This window comes from Helicoverpa armigera, chromosome 23, assembly GCF_030705265.1.
Source record: "Helicoverpa armigera isolate CAAS_96S chromosome 23, ASM3070526v1, whole genome shotgun sequence".
Taxonomy (NCBI): Eukaryota; Metazoa; Arthropoda; class Insecta; order Lepidoptera; family Noctuidae; genus Helicoverpa; species Helicoverpa armigera.
In genome coordinates, this window is record NC_087142.1 from 7,347,213 (window position 1) to 7,367,296 (window position 20,084).

General features: G+C 34.0%; 1 protein-coding gene across 3 annotated transcripts in view; it reads left to right on the top strand.

The window, feature by feature from the left end:
• Trh (trachealess) overlaps positions 1-20,084 on the top strand; it is a 165,061-nt gene that overhangs the window by 48,057 nt on the left and 96,920 nt on the right. For all 3 annotated transcript variants that reach the window (XM_064040818.1, XM_064040820.1, XM_064040821.1), the window contains exon 3: positions 5,253-5,300. In XM_064040818.1, coding sequence (XP_063896888.1) covers positions 5,253-5,300 — 48 coding nt within the window. The remainder of the gene's footprint in view (positions 1-5,252; positions 5,301-20,084) is intronic.

Genomic DNA, 20,084 nt, shown 5'->3' on the forward strand with positions numbered 1-20,084 from the left:
CTTTTGAACTAATATGTTTTTTTTTATCATAATAGACAAACTTGTCACAGATAGCATGTGACCCATCTCTTTGACTTTGTCATTTAAATAATCTATACTAATATTATAAAGCTGAAGAGTTTGTTTGTTTGTTTGAACGCGCTAATCTCAGGAACTACTGGTCCGATTTGAAAATTTCTTTCAGTGTTAGATAGCCCATTTATCGCCCATATAGGCTACTTTTTATCCCGGTACGGGAAGTAGTTCCCACGGGATGCGGGTGAAACCGCTGGCAGAAGCTAGTTACTTATATTTAACTTGGCAGTCATCATAATAAGCTAGCAAAATAAAAGAATCCGACGAATTGAGAACCTTCTCCTTGTTGGGAAGTTGGTTAAAAAGTAAGAAAAATTCCCACATCCCATCTTCCTTCATTGCGATACAATCACTATATGCCTTCGGCGCGGAGATGTTTGCTCTGATAAATGTATTACTTAGTGGTAAAAACTCATCATTTCACTGGCAACACGCGTATCAATTTGCATATTGCCTGTATGTCTGGTTAATATGGTGATTAACGGAGTATAGTACCTATGTCATGTGGTTTTATGTTGTGAAGATGAAATTAGAAGGTTACTTTCTATCTATAAAATTAAAATGTAGAAGAAAATTTTGTCTGAGGTAAGGTAAGGTGGACACCTTAGTCTACCCGTGACCATGGATGCTGTAAAGGATCCGAAACTTCGGGTTTCAATAATATCAATGTAACCGCGATAAAATCCGTAAAAGTAGTTTTATTTAAATGTCTAATATTCGCGTAAGTGTCAGAAATTAAAAATTTGAATGTTTATTTGTATCTACCCTAAAGGCTTTTAAATTACATGACCGATTTGGAAAATTCTTTCACTGTTGGTAAATATATGGTAAGTAGTATTTCTGAGAAACAAAGGCTATATTTTATCCGGGTAAGGGCAGAAGTTCCCTCAGGCGGGACGCCAGTGAAACTACGGGTATACAGCTTGAAAATTATAATTCCTAGAGAAAGTCTTTTCCAACTAGCCATTCGGCAAAAGTTGCCCAAGGATTGCCCTACATTGCCATTTCTTCAAGAAGTCTTTTCCCAAAAACCACTACACGCATGTCACTTCCATAATTTGCGTGTAAATAATTGAACGTACGCGCCGCGCGTGTCCCCGCCATATTTATTATTCACGCGGTGTTGCCACTGTTGTGTCATATTATTGCCATATTGGAAAATTATTCCCCGGTTGTGAGGGGAATTTTTGTCAGTTCGGTCCTTTGTTTAGTCAGTAAATGCGAGTTAGTGGCTCCGTGACTGTCATTCTAGTGAAAGATTTTGTTGGCATTTGTGCTATCAAGTTTGATGTAGTTTGTCGTTTGGTTCTGCTTTTTCTTTGAATTTATTAAATACGATTGTTTTGCGCGTGCCCTGGATTTCTAATAAGAAATCTGTATAAGTTAGTTTACTTATCTTTTTATTGCTTTAATATTAGCTACTTAAGTGACTGTGTTTGACACAGGAAATCACAAGATATAATTAAGTTTCAATCATAGTCCAATTACATTCAAATACCCGGCTTAATTCCATCAAAATCCGACTGCAAACTTCGCGAACAACAAGTCAGAAGTCATCGCAACATTCCTCAACACGCATTAATGATTCATTAATAGCGCCCCCAATTACGATTGCTATTCGATTAGGGGCTTCCCTACACACATCGACGCGTATAAACTTGCAAGGGGGACTTGCGAATTTTCCCGGGGTGCGTGCATGTCACTTCACTAGCACGTGGAACGCCGCGGCGAGCGCAGGCCTATGCGTTCCAAATTCGAAAACTTCCTTCATTCGCGATCGTAACTTTTTAAACGAAACTTTTTTGTCGTAATCGATTCAAAGTTGTGCGTAAGTTTAGTCGATTTTCAAGTTTTTTTTTTAATCGATATAACTTTAACCTTAAAATATACCGAATATTTGGAAAGGTTCGTTTTTAACGTATTATAAATGTAAAGTGACGTACGGTGATCGATTACTTATTCGTAACATTTCGATTGTCGTCTCCTTATTCGATTAGCGGTGGAATTTGACGTTTTCGCTGAGTTTTCTTGGAAACTCTCGATGTGGGAGTTCTCATTGGTTTTTGTTTCAGTCAGTTCGACATTACGATAATGAAGACATTTGTATTGACGTGTTGAATGAGTAAATAATTTTTGGAAATATCCTTGTATGTAATGTGTTTAAACATAATTAGAGGTTTTTCAGTTGTAATTGACTGTTAATTTTAAAGTTGGATTATAATAGACTGCTATAGAGGTTATGAAATTTAAAAACATTTTTTCTTTTGAGTGAAAACAGATTTGCTTTTGAATAGAGTGGAAATCGAGTTGAACTTTACTTTATCTAAGTTTCAAAGCGCAGCAACAAAGTTTAAGTTTTACGAACAACATCGCTGATATAAATAACCCTTTGCTCCACTACCTCCGGGAATCCAATTATTAATATGACGGTCAAAAATTACTCTGTTATCTTTCTTTACACGGGCAGACAAATGATACAATATCTCTTTAACACTCCTTGTGCAAGTTATATCATTACTCATTCAACTTCAGTGGTAAACAATTTTTTTTCTATCGGAACTATTTTAAATAGGTCCCAAAAAAGTTTTTAATTCCGCCCTACGGTTTCCATGACTAATGTATGATCGTTTGATCTCGCCGCGATTCGGAAACAATCGAGAAGCAAGTAGGAATCGAATCGTGTAAAAGTAAATCGATCCGATTACCGGCATCGGTTTGTGATCGGGTGTGATTGATCAATTTGTTTGTGGTGCGAGCAGTTTTGATCGTTGATGAGTTATTTTCGAAATGTTATTTATAATTTTGGTGGAATTTAGGCTAGGCAATGACGACTTTTCATTTAATACTTTTAATAAGAAATAAGACGACGTTAACTATTCTCACCTAAGTGTTAAATGTGTTTGATTTTGAATCTAGTAGTAACTTAGTTAAGTTATAGTATTTTTACTTACACACTCGTCTCTATTTACAGAATATTTCTGATGAAAAAATCATATCAACGGGAAAATTTTACATAGGTACATACTTACGTAATATGCGTACGTAACATGTGTGTGTACACGGGGTGTGTCGTTCACAATCACATTAAATCCTATCGCATATACTTTATGATATTCTATGGCGAATTGTAAAAAAATAACCTAATCCATTCAGTGGTTTAACCACAGGAGTCATTTTTAGTTTTTATAATTTACAACATCATGTGTAAAGCAGAGATAAAATTAGGAGTAGCGAATGTTTTGATCAGTTGACAGCTGTCAGTTTTCAAGGGAGAATTTCACTTGTTTGTAATGACGGACTTTTATATGGTGTTTTAATTTTCGCACATTTTAATTCCATTTAATTTGTTTGAAAAATTCATTTTTTTATTTTTACATATTTTATTTTTATCTTTGTGCTAATCGACATATATTAACGCATTTCATTTAATGTGATTATGAACGACACACCCGATATATAAAAAATACTTGTATCTACATATATTATACTCACTACTCAGTCTCCCTTAAAAACACCATCAAGTATCAAAACCTCTAAATCCCCATACACAATAGGTACACCACAGTCAATCCTCAGAATCGTTGCGTAAATAATCAAGTTAAATAGGTACAACAAAAAACATTCGGTCGCTACTTGTGAGAGCTTTTTTCACCAATCACTGCTTACCCCCCTTGGATTTAGAGTACTTTGAAGTTTATACCGCGTGTAACGGAATGACTCTAACTGTAAGGTACTTAGTAACTTGTAGTATGTCACACGACGATTTAAATTAGTCATGTCTGAGAACATTACTTTTTTAGTGTTAATTTTTTGTAATGTCTAAAATGTTGGTTCTTTGGGGCAATTTTAATTTTAAATAATACGTGTATTGTTTTCATCATTTATGACATAATAATTATTGAAATATATACCTACCTAAAACCAAAAATAATGTAAGTTCAAAAACTGTTTCATCAGATTTCTATTTTTAAAAAAATGTAAAAAAGTCATTCGCAAAAAAACCAGCAACAACTTTTTTCAAACGTAACTGTTTAGAATACTAATTTCTAATCTCTGCATGCAAGCGACGCGGGCGCAGCGGGCACTAACGACATCTGTGGCCGCTAAGTGGAACTATTGTCCGATTCGATTCGGTCAACTTCGGGACCCGTCGGCTTTCTGTCAACTAGAGTGTATTTAGTGACGGTTTCGGCTTTTTCAAAAGACCAGGAATGTGGTGGTTTTTGTCATCAAAGAGTCCATTCCGAGTTGAATTTGTCGACTATTATGCCTATTTACATAAGCAGTTTTGTAATCTGTAGTACGAGACATAATGTAGAGTTGTTATTATACATAGTTGGTGTTGCATCACTGTGTAAACTTATCGCAAAGATTTTCCAATGCAAAGCTACCACATATATCAATATCATATTAATATAGGTAGGAGCAATTAAGGAACTTCAATTAAAAAAAAAACTTGATAACATATGCCAGAAATTAATTTTCATTAAAAAATCAGTCAAATACGAATGAGAGAATCCCACAACAGATACCTTATAACTGAAAACTACATACTAGACACAAAATCACCGTACCTCAAATTACATTGAATTATAAAAATCAAAAGCACAACCTTAAAGTTCAAATTCCAATAGCTCCATCATGCCCTGAAAACAAAACACTAACGTCTTAAAGGAATAGTGACGTAAAACCTCTAGTCTTTGAAAAAGTGATCAAAAGTAAAAATGTATGCAGTACCAATGGTTAATTATGTCAGTCCCTATCATTTGGGACCTCATTATGGAGGTAGTTCGAGCCTCACAGATCCTTATTGGATGTAAGTATACAAAGTTGATGAAGAAGTGACATTTATATCATCATCCTCCTCCTATCTTAATACCAATTTTTATTTATGGTCGCTACTATTCTTCCATAGTTCATTGTCTTTACATGTAATATTTTTTTAAGCTTTACTATGATAAAGTAGTAGGTATCTAATCTGCTGAGTTTCTTTGCCGGAGCATCGAAATCCTTCAAACGTTTTATTGTGTCTGGAACAAACCAAACACAGACGGAGACAGCAGAAGTCATTGTTGGAATCACATCAATGGTTGTTCAAATCACATCTTCAATGTATTTTCTAAACTGTGATACATCTCATTAACAAACTTCTAAACACGAATTTCTTTTCATTCCAGAAAACCATCAGTAGATGGCGTCTCAAACGCAGCATCAGTCAACAGCCGGTAAGTTCGCAAAATTATCTAAAACCCGCCTAAATAACATCGATTTTTTCATCCCATAACACCGCCCTAACCATGTTATTCGATACCAAATCGATTCTGCCGATGGAGTTTTTAAAATAACCTCAAATCCAGTGCGGTTGTCGATAATCCAATATCTAAAAATGGTAATTTCGGTATCGAGTGTTCTCACGAACGAAACAAAGGGTTTAGATGTGAAAAAAGTCAGGTAAACATTGATCGGCTGGATCGAGTTGGATTGAACGTTGTTGGTTCTGTAGGTTTTAATTTTGTGCATTTGTACCTTCTCTAGATTATCAATTTTCAATCTAATCTTTTTCGAGTAGGTACGCTCAAATGACCCACTATTCATAGACTCTGAATTGCCATTTAATTTCCACATCAATTTTAACTGAAAAGTTTTCAATTTTAATCATTTTTTTCTTTACTCTATAATTTTATTAATTGCACCCCTGCGAAATATAGCACTGATACGTATTACATCTGATAAAAAATATATACCCTATGTAGAGGTCACTATCGCGCTCAATAGAGCTATAAATAATTCCCCAACACTCCTACATAACTGCGGAACTCTAAAAAAAATGGTAAAAAAGACACAAAATCCAATCACAATTACGCGAGCGAACGTGTAATTTTGACATGGCGCGCGGTCTTCGCTACGGTAAGACAAGCGAACACATTTGGTCATTGATACCAATAATATGGACAGTTGGCCACTAACCGAACGTCGAGGCGTAATCTATTTTAATGGGAGAAAAACGATGAAGTGTTTTGTATTTTGATGACAGAAAATTATGTAATGGTGATTGATTTGGAAGGATTTAGTTTTTTTGGTGTGTCCTGATTTTTGTGAATGATTAAAGAATGTTGATCTATTGAGTCTGTGACTCCTTTTAAAAATAGTATGCGATGAAAAAGTTATATTATGTATGAAAAGGTGTGGCTAGTTAAGTGTATCATCTATGTGTAGAAATAGCTGAACACAGGATCAAGTAATAATTCCACTATTATTTTTCTCTCTCGTTGACAGTATCAGGTTCTGAAACATTGCAATTACAACCATTACTTTAAATACAAGTTCTTACTAAGTCAAAAAAACATACAAACAAAAAATCTTTAGCAGACGCCGCCGTTGCTTAGTATTCATGCCACGTCTAAGCCTTGGCTTAAGACACTCTGCGAAATAATGAAAAAGCGGCACTCGGACTAATCCCGGACAAATTAGATCGGTACGGTTGCGCTGCGTGTGTCCGACGTCCGGTACCGGACATGGGCCGGGCTGGTTAGTTAGATTCTGTATGTAAGTTACATGAGAAGCCGAAAATCGATCTCAGTGGCGTGCACTTGGAGAGGCCTATGTCCAGCAGTGGACTGCGATAGGCTGATGATGATGATGATGATGATGATGTAAGTTACAAGATTATTTGTGTGAATGTGGGCCTGATTGGTTTGAAGAAGCAAAGGACTGTGAGACTATTTGGCATATCGAGCCGTGTATTGGCCACAGGCTATCGGTCCCCTTTATCTCAAAGTTTGTCATAATACTCAAAACTTAATACTTTTATTGCTTTCCACATGTATACTTAGGTGGTAAGCGGTAGTAACTTATAAATAGTTCACATGGACCCTGTCGGGCTCAGCAAAATAAGTGGGTTAGGAGAGGTTAATACTAGTGGGTCCCGTCGGTTCCATCAGCGTTTTGAGAGAACTACTACATCGTCAGGTATTGTAAATTCATCAGCATTATAGTTTTAGAGCTACTGAAAAAAAAAGAATTCTTGAGAAGGCAAACCTGGGTGGTGGATAGTTTTATTGAGAACTTAAATGGAAAACTCCGTAAAAGTGAAAAGCACGGCGTAGTAGGTATTTCCCGAAAATGTTTATTAACTGAATTTGGCGCTTAAACATCGAATTATTTCAAGCAATCATGAGTCAAAATACCCAGTCTCATTTATAGGTATGTTTCATACACAACAGGAGATGATAATTATAATAATAAATGATAAAGCATCGGCTTATTAACGATGTGCGCGGGGAACACTTTGATAGCCATATTTTTGTCCCACATCCGCCTTATTGGTTGCTCCTTATTAAATGTTGCGGATAAATATTTTGCTTCGTTTTAGTTTGGAGTTACTTTTAGAATAACATGGTATGTAAGGTGTTATGATTGTATACCCATACAAATAAACTGATCAGCTTATGTATAAAGCCATTATAGAGAATATTTGGTGTGCCTAACATGTACTGCAATTACTTCGCTGTCCAGTCTATCACCAAGCTATATCTCATGAACCGTAAGAATTTTTACAGATGATATATTTCAGTAGAAGCTGTAACAATAACTCAAAGCTGGAATGAAATAAATATTTTAGGGTTTTAAATACAAGACGCGATTTTTAGTTATGATATCTACATAAATATTGGTGGTCTTGGAGAGGCCCATGTCCAGCAGTGGACTACGATAGGCTGATGATGATGATGATGAAATATTGGTACGGAAATTTCCGTGCCAGTCTAGACTCTTCGCTGACGGATAGACGGTAAAGATTAGAGTATTATGAATTTATGTACTTCAACATTAGATAACAAAATCCTCTCATAAAATCCATCATTAATTCTATCGTCAATTAAAACAACAATTTATAAATCGTTGCGCCGACAACCGATAAATCGGCTCAGACAATAGTATCGAGTAATTACGGCTTACCTAGTAAGGAACAATAATCGTTACGGAGATCGAATCGTATCGATACATCTCGAGAATCGATGCCTTATTCGATTTCACTGGTTTATTGTTATTGTTTTAATCAATTTGTATTTGCATAGCGTTGTTATGAGGGTTTGTTGGCCTTGGGTTAAATTATAACTAGGCTTTGGTAAATATAGATTTGTATTGTTTTAATTAAGAGTGTTAAGGAAGCATTAAGTTCTCAGAATTGCTATCTGCTTCTTCAATGTGGGAGGCCTATGTTTAACAAAGGTTTCCTATTATATAGAGTTTTTGTTCTTTTAGCGCCAATTGACATTGCACATGACTTAAAGATAACTAGTCAATTTAGTTGGAACAAACCACTGCATTGAGAGTCTCGGAAAATAGAAATGAAAATATAAGACCGGTCAGAACTACATTAATTACTTTGCTCCCATTTCCTACTCTTACACACTAACACCATTCCGATACAAAAATCCCACAGCTCAAAAACTTACAACAACAATTTCATATCCTGACTCAGCTAGGAAACTAATTTGGCCGCCGGCGGTACCTCTTCAGGTGATTTTTCATGGGAAATTGCCATAAACCCAGGAAAACTTCTCGCTACTAGTATTCTGGTCACGTGTTCTTAAGAGTAAGGGAGAAGACGTATGGAGCTGGTGATGCGAGTGAACGAGATGGATTGATGTTATATTTCTCGCCTCGCTAAGATGGATAACTTTTATATTTATTAGAATCTTGTAGCTGGTTTTGCTTGATTTTAGGTTTTACTTTGGTTATGGGTAGTTGATATATTGTGGTGGTCTCTGTGGCTAAAATGGAACTCAAGAAAAGGGACACTAATTAAAATTGAACTAACTATGTCTTAGATAGTTGTCGAATCAAATACTTTATGCTTTATTTGAGTTACCTTACAAGATAACATTTGAATATTTTGTCATCATCCTTCTGTCTATCAAAATTTTAGTTTTAGGATTTGCACGGAATATTAAGTAGTAGTTACGTAGTACATTAAAGTTTATTATGTTGTGGTTTTATATCCAATCAAGTAGGTATATCATGAGGTGGTTGATAACAATGGTTACACTTATGTCGTAGATTTTTTAAATTGCAAAGCTAACTTAAGTTACCTTCTCTTTTCATTAAACAAAGAATGTTTTATCAATACAAAAAGGAATGAACTTATCCTTTAAACTTCATCCCAACGTAAAACGCTTACTAGCCAACAGAAATCCCATTTTAAAATCAAAAATATCTTTGAAAAGGTTTTGAAAAATACCAGCGGTCCCCATTCTTCTACATTTGCATACGAAAAGACCGTTCTTTTGTCGTCCAGAATGTATTTTTCACTTTCATTTCTTCGAATATCTTTGAAAGGCTTCGGGCCAAATATTATTTGAATGTTTCCTTTGCGTGACTGATCGACGCCATTTTGTTTTAGCGTGATGAATGTGACCACTTGTTTGGGTAAGTGACAAAACTTCTTTTGAAGATCGTCGGGTTAGCTTAGATTTGATTTGTTAGGGAGTTAATAGGTTTAAAAAGTGAAATATCATACTAGTTACCTTCGCATATATTCCTAGAAAAATTGCCTAAATTTTTTCTCTAATAAGCTTTTCTAAGCACTAAGTAGTTATCTAGGTAAAAATGTTGTTGATGTTAAACAATCATTAATTAAACCTATGATAAAGTCAAAAAATATTAACTGGTATATGCCTTTTCGTTTTCTCTGATTAAAATATCTATTCGTTTTTCTACTTATTATTGTATTTATTCTTTAGTTTCATTTCCTTGTCGGGACTTTATAAAACTAATATATTAACATTATTATCAATATAAATAAATACAGGTATTACCATATTATTGATACGTGCTAGCAATTAGTGAAAGTTAAGATTTATGGCGGCGATTACAAAGCCGTTTGACCCCACTTCTGTTCACTTTTAATTTTAAGACGCCCCCGGTGTTAGGTTAGTGTGGATCTACCTTTTGTTGGCATAAGTTTACTTCCGTATGCTGTGTAAAAAGTCATTTTTTTCAACGGAACTGTTTGTTGACTATTCGATCATCCTTATTTTTTTCTCTCAAGTTTTTTGAGAAAAATATTATTTCTATTTCATTTAATTTCTTACTTTGTAATGCGTCTGAAATTGCCATAGAAAGGATTGCCAACGCTTAGCTTACTTTGAGGTGTTTAGTTTAATCCTAGTTTACCTAGCTTAACACACCGGTTAGTTAGGTGTGCTTGGGATATGCTAGACTAGAAGCTTAGCCTCATTTTGAATGTATTTATTATTTTATTTAGTGTTTTCTAATCCATCTAATCAAAACAAAAGCCAACCTTCAAAAACAATCACATCTACACAATTCTTTCCCCCCTGACATAATTAAAACAGATGCTGGCTGGGTGCATTAATTTATACTTTTTTTTCTTCAGCACTTTTAATTTGTCCACGCCGAGTGTTTTGCATAAATTCTTTGGACAAAAAAAAATGCTTTAAGGGTCCAATTAGGTGGAAGAAGTAATTTATTTGGTCTTAATAAGAGGATGTCGGTTCTCTTGCTCAATGGAAGCGGGGACAGGAATCCTGGTTGTATATGTTTAAGGCAATAGGTATTTTTGCGTTTTCTGTTGTTGAATTAATGGCCCTTGTAATTGTGGTTAGGTATTTTGTAATTGGTTTATGATTTGTGTATCTGCATACGGTTAATGAGATGTGTGTCTTACACTCAGTAATATGCATAAGTATTTTATTTTTGTCAGTCGCAAAAAGGTGTCTACTGAACATTCATGTCATACTTTGACTTCCACATTTTTGTTTGTGAGTAAACCCTTATAAGATTTTCCAGTATTCGTATGAGACCAGTAATCGGGTGATTTTCTTACTAAAGTTTTTTGACACCTAATATACAAACATATGTCGGTTTTCTTCTATTTATATCATATTTCGGCATTATTTTTTCATTTCTATCTTGAGTGGTGTACCACTACATGTAGTTCATAACTCAGACCATTAGCTGAAAGTACTGAGCTCAATAAAGTATCTCCCAACTAGGGGTGGTTTCCAAGGGGATTTTTTTAATAAATCGTCCAAAACTATAAAATATAATGTCTCCAACACCACTGCTTACACCACATTCCCTAATATCATAATCTTACACAGGAATGCTTTCACATTTCAACGAAAGGACTTTCGCGCCCTAAAAATTGTTTCGCTAAACAACTTTGCCTCCACTGCAATTCAAACTTTATTACTAGGATAACAAGACTGAATTTTATTTGCCAACATCTTGTTCGACTGGATAGAATGTCCGTACATTTCTGATATTGAAATTTGAACTTTGTACCGAAGCTGTAAGGTTGAAATTTCTGTAGCTTTTTGAGCGTTTTCTAAACTGAGTTAGGGCAACCCTAGGCTATTAGTAGAAGGATTAGCAGAGTGATCCGGGATCAGATGACCAACGTCATATTAAACCGGGATTTGGACACTCGGACAATTCATATTTCTATTTGTTTTTGTGGCGGTTTTCAAATGGATTGGTTTGATTTAGATTTTTGAATTGCTTTGTTTGTTTTGGAGCTTTACTGATTGGATTCTCTTGTTTACTTTTCTGGTTAATTAATTTTGAATTTTATGTAGATTTGGTTTATGTTTTAAATTAGTAGATTTTGTTTTGAGCGTGAGACTTCTACGACTGTTTGAGAACGAAAGTGAGCCTGTAAGAGAGAATGAGCGACCAAAATTAAAAAAAAATTTGGTTACGTTTTATGTAACTTTTCACAAAGTAGTGTGTAATGTGTACTTTGGTTGAAACTTTTTATTTTAAGAGCTTACATCAAAAAATCTGTTCATTCACTCAAATCTTGACCACAATCCAATTTCACACAAATTAATCTTGAAAAAATCCTATTGTTCTCAAACAATACGTCACAAAAACCAGATCTAAAGCTTCCTATACACGCTAAGACAAATCGCACCGCCTCCAATCGTGCGACTTGTCGTCACCGCGCCTAATTTACTTATAAATATTCATAGCCTCGTCTGTCTGTATATTGTGATACTTTGATTAAGTGTCTCCTACCCTCACTAATAAATGGAAGTCGTTCTGTTTGTTCGATTCTTTATTTTTTCTTTGTTAAGAGGTTTTAACCCTTGAACGTGTTAAAAGATGCTACTGGCGTTTTTTTTTCTTTTGGGCTTTTTTTGGACGGGTTATTGATAAAAAGTTGTCTCGTTTCTATTGTTAGTAAGGTTTGTAAGTTGGTCAATGAGGGATATGTGATTATAATGTAGAATCCAGAAAAAACACCTTAATAACTGTCCATGTCATTAATGTCATCGTTGCTTGTGATGTTTCATCAATCGTAAATAATAAGAATTGACATGATAAGAGTAACCGACAATTTTATTCAAATTTCATCATATTGGAAATTGTATATGTGTTCTTGAAGTTTCGTCTTAACCCAAACAAATATAAGTATTAAAAATTCACCTCTTTAGCTAAACAGGATTGCTTAAAGCAGACTTGACATGCTAAACCCTACGCATACTTACCAATTTGATTAATAACTCCATTCAAATCATATTCACACGATTAAACAGAACATGCAACAATCAACGACAACCATTTACTAAATGGCATTCATCATGCAAAATAAAACTTCCCCTCCAAGGGTTGATAAACGAAATGTTTGATTTTAATTAACTTCATCGTTGATACGGCTTATTAATAGGTTGGTTGTAGCTGTCGTGTCGCACGTCAGCAGTAATCGCAGTCACTTTGTCTTGGCGTGAATGGGCCCCTTTATTTACACCTTCAGTGTTGCTTGTTGGGAAAATTAATTTTATTAATAAGGCTTGGTGTAGTTAAGTTTTAAGCTATATTTTTGGACCTTCTTTTTTCGGTCTGATATTATGCCTGAAGATTTTTTTAACTGGATACCTGTACCTAGACAGATAGGTACCTACTTGTAAAATATAGGTAGGTACCTATGGTTGCAAATATAACGAAAACATATACCAAACCTGTACTAGAAACTGCTTTAAAATTTAAATAAGTATGTTCCCGTTTGTTATTCAAATACACAAATTGGAAAATGCTAATACAAACTAGAAATTGTAGTCAAGACATCAAACTTGGATAATCAAAGCGAGTCCCCGGCTGCGCTAAGACGGGCTACAGGAAATCCTTAACAGTACCGGGACATAGAGTAGAATATATACATGTTATTTGCAGATGGGATCACTCTTTGACGTCTACTTTTCCAACATTAAACTTTTTAGGTAAGGATCGAGTTATGGAGTTTAAAAAATTCTCTCACTTTAGCCAAATATGTACGAAATTAAAAGAGAGATCAAGAGAGAAAATTTACCCATAAGGGGCTTGAGGCTCATTTCATTTGTTACTATTTTCAGTTATTTTATTTATCTTTGGTTCGTGAACTTTCATATACTAACAACTGTAAAGATAAGTGGTTTTATAGTGTTTTTTATTTATTCAGCACAAAGTTTTGCATGGTAGGCATGTAGGCAGAAATACCTTATGTTTATGTTAATTTTTTTTTTCAACATATTTTCTTTATACCAACACGTATATAAACCACTGATAAACTGATAACCACACGCACACAAAAAAAAACAATCATGTCCCATCTACCCAATTCACCTACTCTATGAGAAATCTCGCCGTCTCGGATTTAGTAGAACGTATATAGTGCGAGGGGTCGGCCTGGCTATAAATAATAATTCTAGCCAACCCGCGAGATAAATCGACATATGCTAATACTGCCAAATTATTTATTGAGGGGTTAGTCTTATCGGGTAGGGAAGTTTTCAGTTGAGAATTGTATGGTTTCTGGATTTTTGGAGTTTGATTGTTTTAGTATTTGTTTGAATGCATAAACATATGAAGATAGATAGGGTATTTCCAGTATTTTTAAAAGTTAGCTGCGTCCTGCTTCCCGTAGCCGGATGGTGACAAAAAGTATCTTATCTCCTTCTCCCGTAACTAAGCTACCTCTCATCCAATTTTCAGCTTAAATGCTTTAGCCATTCTCAAGTGATAAGTAGTGTGACTATAACAAACACAATTTTTTTACATGTTTGATTTTTAAGTCACTTAGTATTATGAAACAACATCCTTCGCTACATAATTGTGTCCGCCTGACTGTTGGCGATAAACTCAAAAACTATTGCACAGATTTTCAGGCAGTTAAATTTTTTTGCGATTTTAATACTTACTAAAATATTAACTTAAAAATAAAAATATCTCCTACATTTTTCACACCGTGCAGCCCCCGCTAGCGATAGCAGCACTCCACAATATGTTACACGTAGCGGCAGATAAACTGAGGCACAGCCAATACTGACTTGTTTTATTGCACTCATTTGTCAACTACGTGTGTAACGAAGTCTTTTGTTTTAAAATTAAAGTTTTTGTTCCGAAAAATTAGGTACGAATAATAATTTCAGGTAGGTATTGTTCTTAATTTTTTTTGCGTTAGTAATTTTGGTAAAAAATAAGAAAAAAATCTGTAAAAGTTAAGATAATTTTATTATGAACCCGAAAATCGTATTTTTATATCACGTACCTTCACATTACAACATATTTTTTTTGTTTTATTTTTTTAAACTTTATTATTTAAAAAATCCTTTTTACTAAACTGTAGCTGACATATTTTTTCCGACAAGACATTACCAAAATATCTGAAAAATAAACAAAATAAGACAGTACATTTATTCTAATCTGAATATGTAAAAGCTTATTATCAGTTGTTGTACATTTCGTTTTCCTGTTCATTTCCTCGATGCTTCATCTTCACCCCTCGCTTTACACCCTGTTTCAAATGAGCCTATCATTTAGTATTGTTTATATTATTTTTACAAATATATTAAAGTTTCCAAATATGGTAGAATTTAATCAAGTTTGGTAAAAAAAAAAACATTAAAATATTTATCTACAGAATATTTATTTTTTCCTGGTAGGGTTAATATTTTCTCGTTCACATGGGGATTACAGATTACGAAAATACTTACATCATTCTCTTATCTCACCTACATCATTATTAAAAAAAAAATGTTAATAACTCGATTTTTTATTTCTCTCACAATAAACACAAATACTTAAAAAAATTTGTAAAACCAATATACGTGGCATAAAACACAGGAATAAAGTAATATTATACCCTAAAACGTCCGGTTACACCATAACTCAAAAGAAAAGCTAACTAAAGTTTAACGGACCGTCAAATACCGCTCCATTACAGTTATGACGTGCAGTTTTAATCAGTGCCAAGTTAACTGCCGAATTTGCATAGCGATAACTTATTCCGTTACATTTAACTAGTTGCCTTAAATTGTTGCCTGTTTAAGTTATATGGAGCTTGGAAATTTTCTTTGAAAAATTCTTTGGTGAATGGTTAGCTTCTATCAAGCTTGGTATGTATTTTTTGGGCACATCGTTTTTTTATTCAACTAAAACTTACCGCACATTGCAAACTTTTAGTCGGCCGATAGTTTGTTTAGGCTCATGAAAATGGTGGCACGCACGTTACTAAGATCAAGAATTGTGACTGAAAACTTTGAAATCAAGATATTGTTTTTAACTCGATAATTAGCAAAAGAGATTTTTTTGAAATTTTTCAACTGTCAGCCGAATTTTTAGTCTGCAATGTGCCAATACTTTAACTTAAATGATTGTCATATTAAAAAGTGCCTTTGTCAAGATCATTGATATAACATGGCATGGACAACTAGCAAAAATTAAAAGAAGATTACCGTTAATTAAAGCGCCTGATGATTAATAAAACGTTTGCATTAAACAGTTGTACTACATCTATAATTTATTTTCTTTCATATAATTTTTAACTTCTATAATTACTAATTTATAACTTTGAGTAAATGGCATAGGTATACATGACTGTATAATTTTTAGTGACAAACAACGAGCCCTAGGAGCAAATAGTTGTAATTTATTCGTGCTCATTACTGATACCTACATCAATGTTAATTACGACTACTTGGCTGTATGTTGCCGTTAAAAATAATGGTTCAGAATAAAACTATACTTATTGCTGTGGGCTAAAGTTTCTGAGTTTGTTAGTGTAGATTAATCTCTCTTTGCCTAGTCATAATGTGTATATTTTTTTTAATTTATCTTTTTTTTTTGGGGATTGGACCTACATAAACCTTTAAAACAGTTTTTTTTTTGTAGTTAAATATGTCAATTCAGTTAAGTTAGCAGTGCAAGTAACAATAATGACAAAAGATTTAACGAATCGTTAAAACTTAATCAGCCGATTATAATCAGCCGATTATGGTGTACTTGTCTACTTACTTCATTTATCTGTCAAAAATCTCAAAATTAATAAAAGTTTAACACAAAATATTATAAACAAATCCTTCATAATAATATAGTTATTCCGTATTTAGATAATATCAGGCGGGTGAATTGTAGTAATGGCAGCGAGCTAAGGGTTACGACATTTATTCATAGAGGCTCCGGAGCGCACCATGATTCATGGGATACTGTTAAGGAGAAGGTTCTACTTTAAAGTCTTTAAACTTTAAGTTTTACTGTTAAATTAAATGTGATTTGATTTTCATTTGAATTTTCGATAGGTCATCTCTGTTAATATTTCCAATAACTATTACCATTTTAGTTTTGTCAATTTACACCGGTTGACTTTACAGGTGTGTATTTCTATGACGAAAACTGTATGCAAGTTTCTTCAACATATTGATAAATTCGTTTCTAAGCTGCTATGTAGGCCATAATCTTCTTTTTCATTATTGCTCAATTGTAGTTAAGTACAGTAATAGTTTTCCAAGTACTTTATTTATCACTTGTAAAACCGTATTTTAAGTTTGAAGTATAGTCTTTTGAAGTATATTCATAGTGCAGAACCATGTTTATAGTTAAGATTTTTCTTTACAACGCGTGGATTTTAAAAGCTAATAGGCATTCGCATAAGTTTATAGCTTTCCTTATTATTAACACAATTTATTACCCTATAACCTGAACGGCCTCATTAAACTATTACATATTTACTATCTATTAATAAAATATGCATATTAATTGGTAACATTATACGAAGGACGTTAATTTTCTAATATTATTGCTAGTTAAACTTAAAACTACTAAAGGGGTATAAAATGAGAAAATTTTTAGTTTGCTGGAATTGTAATAAAAATAATTTAAGTACTAGGTTCTTACTACGCTGATCCGTGTATGAAAATAACTAAAAGTTGCCTTTAAAAGAAAATTGCTTTATTTGACAAGGATAGATCATTGTTTACATACAGAAAACAGTTATTTCTCAAATATGTATATTAAAAAAATCTTTTGAGTGGAAAAATCAGCAAAATGCAATAATAGTTATGTTTGAAGTATGTAGAAAAAATGGTTAAGTATGTGGGCGAATTCTCATTAAGATGAGTATCAAAAACATATATATTTTTAAAAGGCATTACGTACCAAGTTAAAACTAGTAAAATCATAAGTTCTTCTCCTTAACTCAGTGGGTGTAAGGTCAGCATGTGAACACGAGCGCAATGGGAACTTCAAACTGATACTATTTGTGTCAGAGTTCATGCTATTGAACAGGTGGTGCATATGCGTGCATGTATACATATGTATGTGTTATGGGCAGAGATATAGACGTAATGAGTATGATGCATTATTGTAGGAATAAGCCCAGATATGTTACTTTCCAATTTTAGGGAAAAATCAAGTAAAAAAATAGGCGTTACCCTTTCATAAAGATTGAATCAGATAAGGGGTTCCCGTTTTTTGCGCTTTTTAATTCTTTAGTTTCACACACACAATTCTTTTTTTTTCTAGATTTTCTTACGTTGAGAATCTTATATTTTTCACATTGACAATATTAATAAGGTAAATTAAACTTTCAACTACAGTAATCAACAAAGTTCTCCAACTTAATTTGAAACAAGACTACTTACAAATCGGTAGCGCCATCAGCATTAACAGAGAACCCCTCGAACACGCAATAAAACAATAATTAAATCCCACCCATAGAGGGCGCTGCAAAAAATCCAATTTGCTTTTACTGCTGTCCCTTAGTCAAGTGTAATACGACCTTTATTCTCTGGACTCATTTTGTTTGCACTGAAGTGTAATGTGACGTCAACGGTCCGTCTTTCTGATAGATGTGGTCTGTCTGAGCTTGCTTCTGAGGTCAATGGTCAGTTCTGAATTCTGTAGTTTTTGTCACTGAAAATCGGCTTTGTAATTAAATTAAAACTATTTTTCTTTATGAAATCTTAAAAAATGACATTAAAGTGTTCAATAAGATTTATTTATCGAATTTCTATTTATATATTTATAGGCTAATTTAAATAATACGGTTTTCACTGATAAATACGACATGGTAAAACAATGATATACTACTAAAAAGATTAACAACAGTAAATAAGTTTGATTGATAAACTACTGTTGTGAAACCACATAAAACTCGTCATAACTTGACAACGAACACATTCACACCTATAGAGGAATATTCCCAAAACAGCGAACTTTTAACCCCGCAACTGCAGCCAAAAGTCAAGAAAGTGGGAAGTTGTTAACTAGAAGCTCGTTGACGCTCATTTAACGTTATTAAAACGCAGAGAGCCGCCATTAAGACGCTCGTAAAACGCTCTCGGGGTTACCGAAGTCACCCACTGGGGATTTTTCGCCTTTTGTTCCAAGATTTAAGTTTGGTAAGGATTAGTTTGATATTTCTGCACTTGAGTGTACTTTGTTATGAGTATTTTGGTATAGTAAGTTATATATTATTTATGTTTTTTTTATGTTTAAGAAGGTATAGGAAGTAGTGGTGGCCTAGAGGTTAAAGCAGCAGCCTCTTAACTGCGAGTGTGCGTTCGATTCCGGGGCAGGCAAAAGTAACTTTTCTATGTAAAATGAATAAAGGTGTAAGAAAACGTCTTGAAAAAAATAGGTCTAGAGCCTGAAATCGCTAATCCACCTTAAGCAAACCTGGTTATAAACGCTGTATTAGAATGTATTAGAAAATAAAAAGCCCAATGATATAGGGTTTCATTCTATTTTATATCCATTACCAAGAGATACAGGTATTTTAAACATTTATGACTATCATTAAATGCCCTTCGTGGAGGGTCTATTTAACCCGGAAAAGCGGCGATACGATCTCTCAATAACTATAAACATCTTCACTTATTTTGACGAAGGGGTCTTCGTGAATGCTCAATACAACAGATCACAAAGACATACAAAATAATAGGAAAGCGCCTTTTTTCCGAAAAGGTATTTTTCCATCAATACCTACGTCTTGACAATGCAATCGGTCCATTATGAGGAACTGATTCCTCGATATGAGATAGCTATTTCCATCCACTTTGATTACGCGAGCAACAATCACCTTTATGCCTTCAGACATAAAGCACATAAATTAATGAACTCGTACCCGTATATAGTACAATTGATTTTGAATTTTCGGGGCTTGAAGATAAGGTTGGTTTTCGAGTGTAGGCAAAGGAATGCCTTGAAAAGTCAGTGTCAAGCGTGTTGTTTAGCAAAATGTGCATTGATATAGAAAACGGATATAGCAAAAAAGGTCGTATTATCCGTTATTATACTGGGGCGCGATTGTTCGCGCGATTCCGTGCGAAAAAATTTCGCGTTTGTCCTCTCGTCGGTTTATCGTAAGAAATTCGATTTAATTGATCGATTATAGAATCGAGATGTCGCTGGTCTCGAATGATTTTTGCATCGGTTAGTGATGAGTAGGGCTGGCCGTGGGAAAATTGTGCTATAAATATGGAAGTGAATTTGATTAAGAAGGAGTTAGGGTTGTAAAATTATATCAGTTCCTGTTTTATTACTATTTAAGTATTTCTGAATCTCACAACACATGTTGGGTTTAGATTGAAGGGATGATGATCTCTCTATATACTAGCATATACCTATACCGCGGTTGGTCCATAAAAGGAAGCTTGGCTGAATCTCGTCCCCTAGTCGAAAAGCTACGCTTCTGGAATTCAGAAATTTTAAACCTACCTAGACCA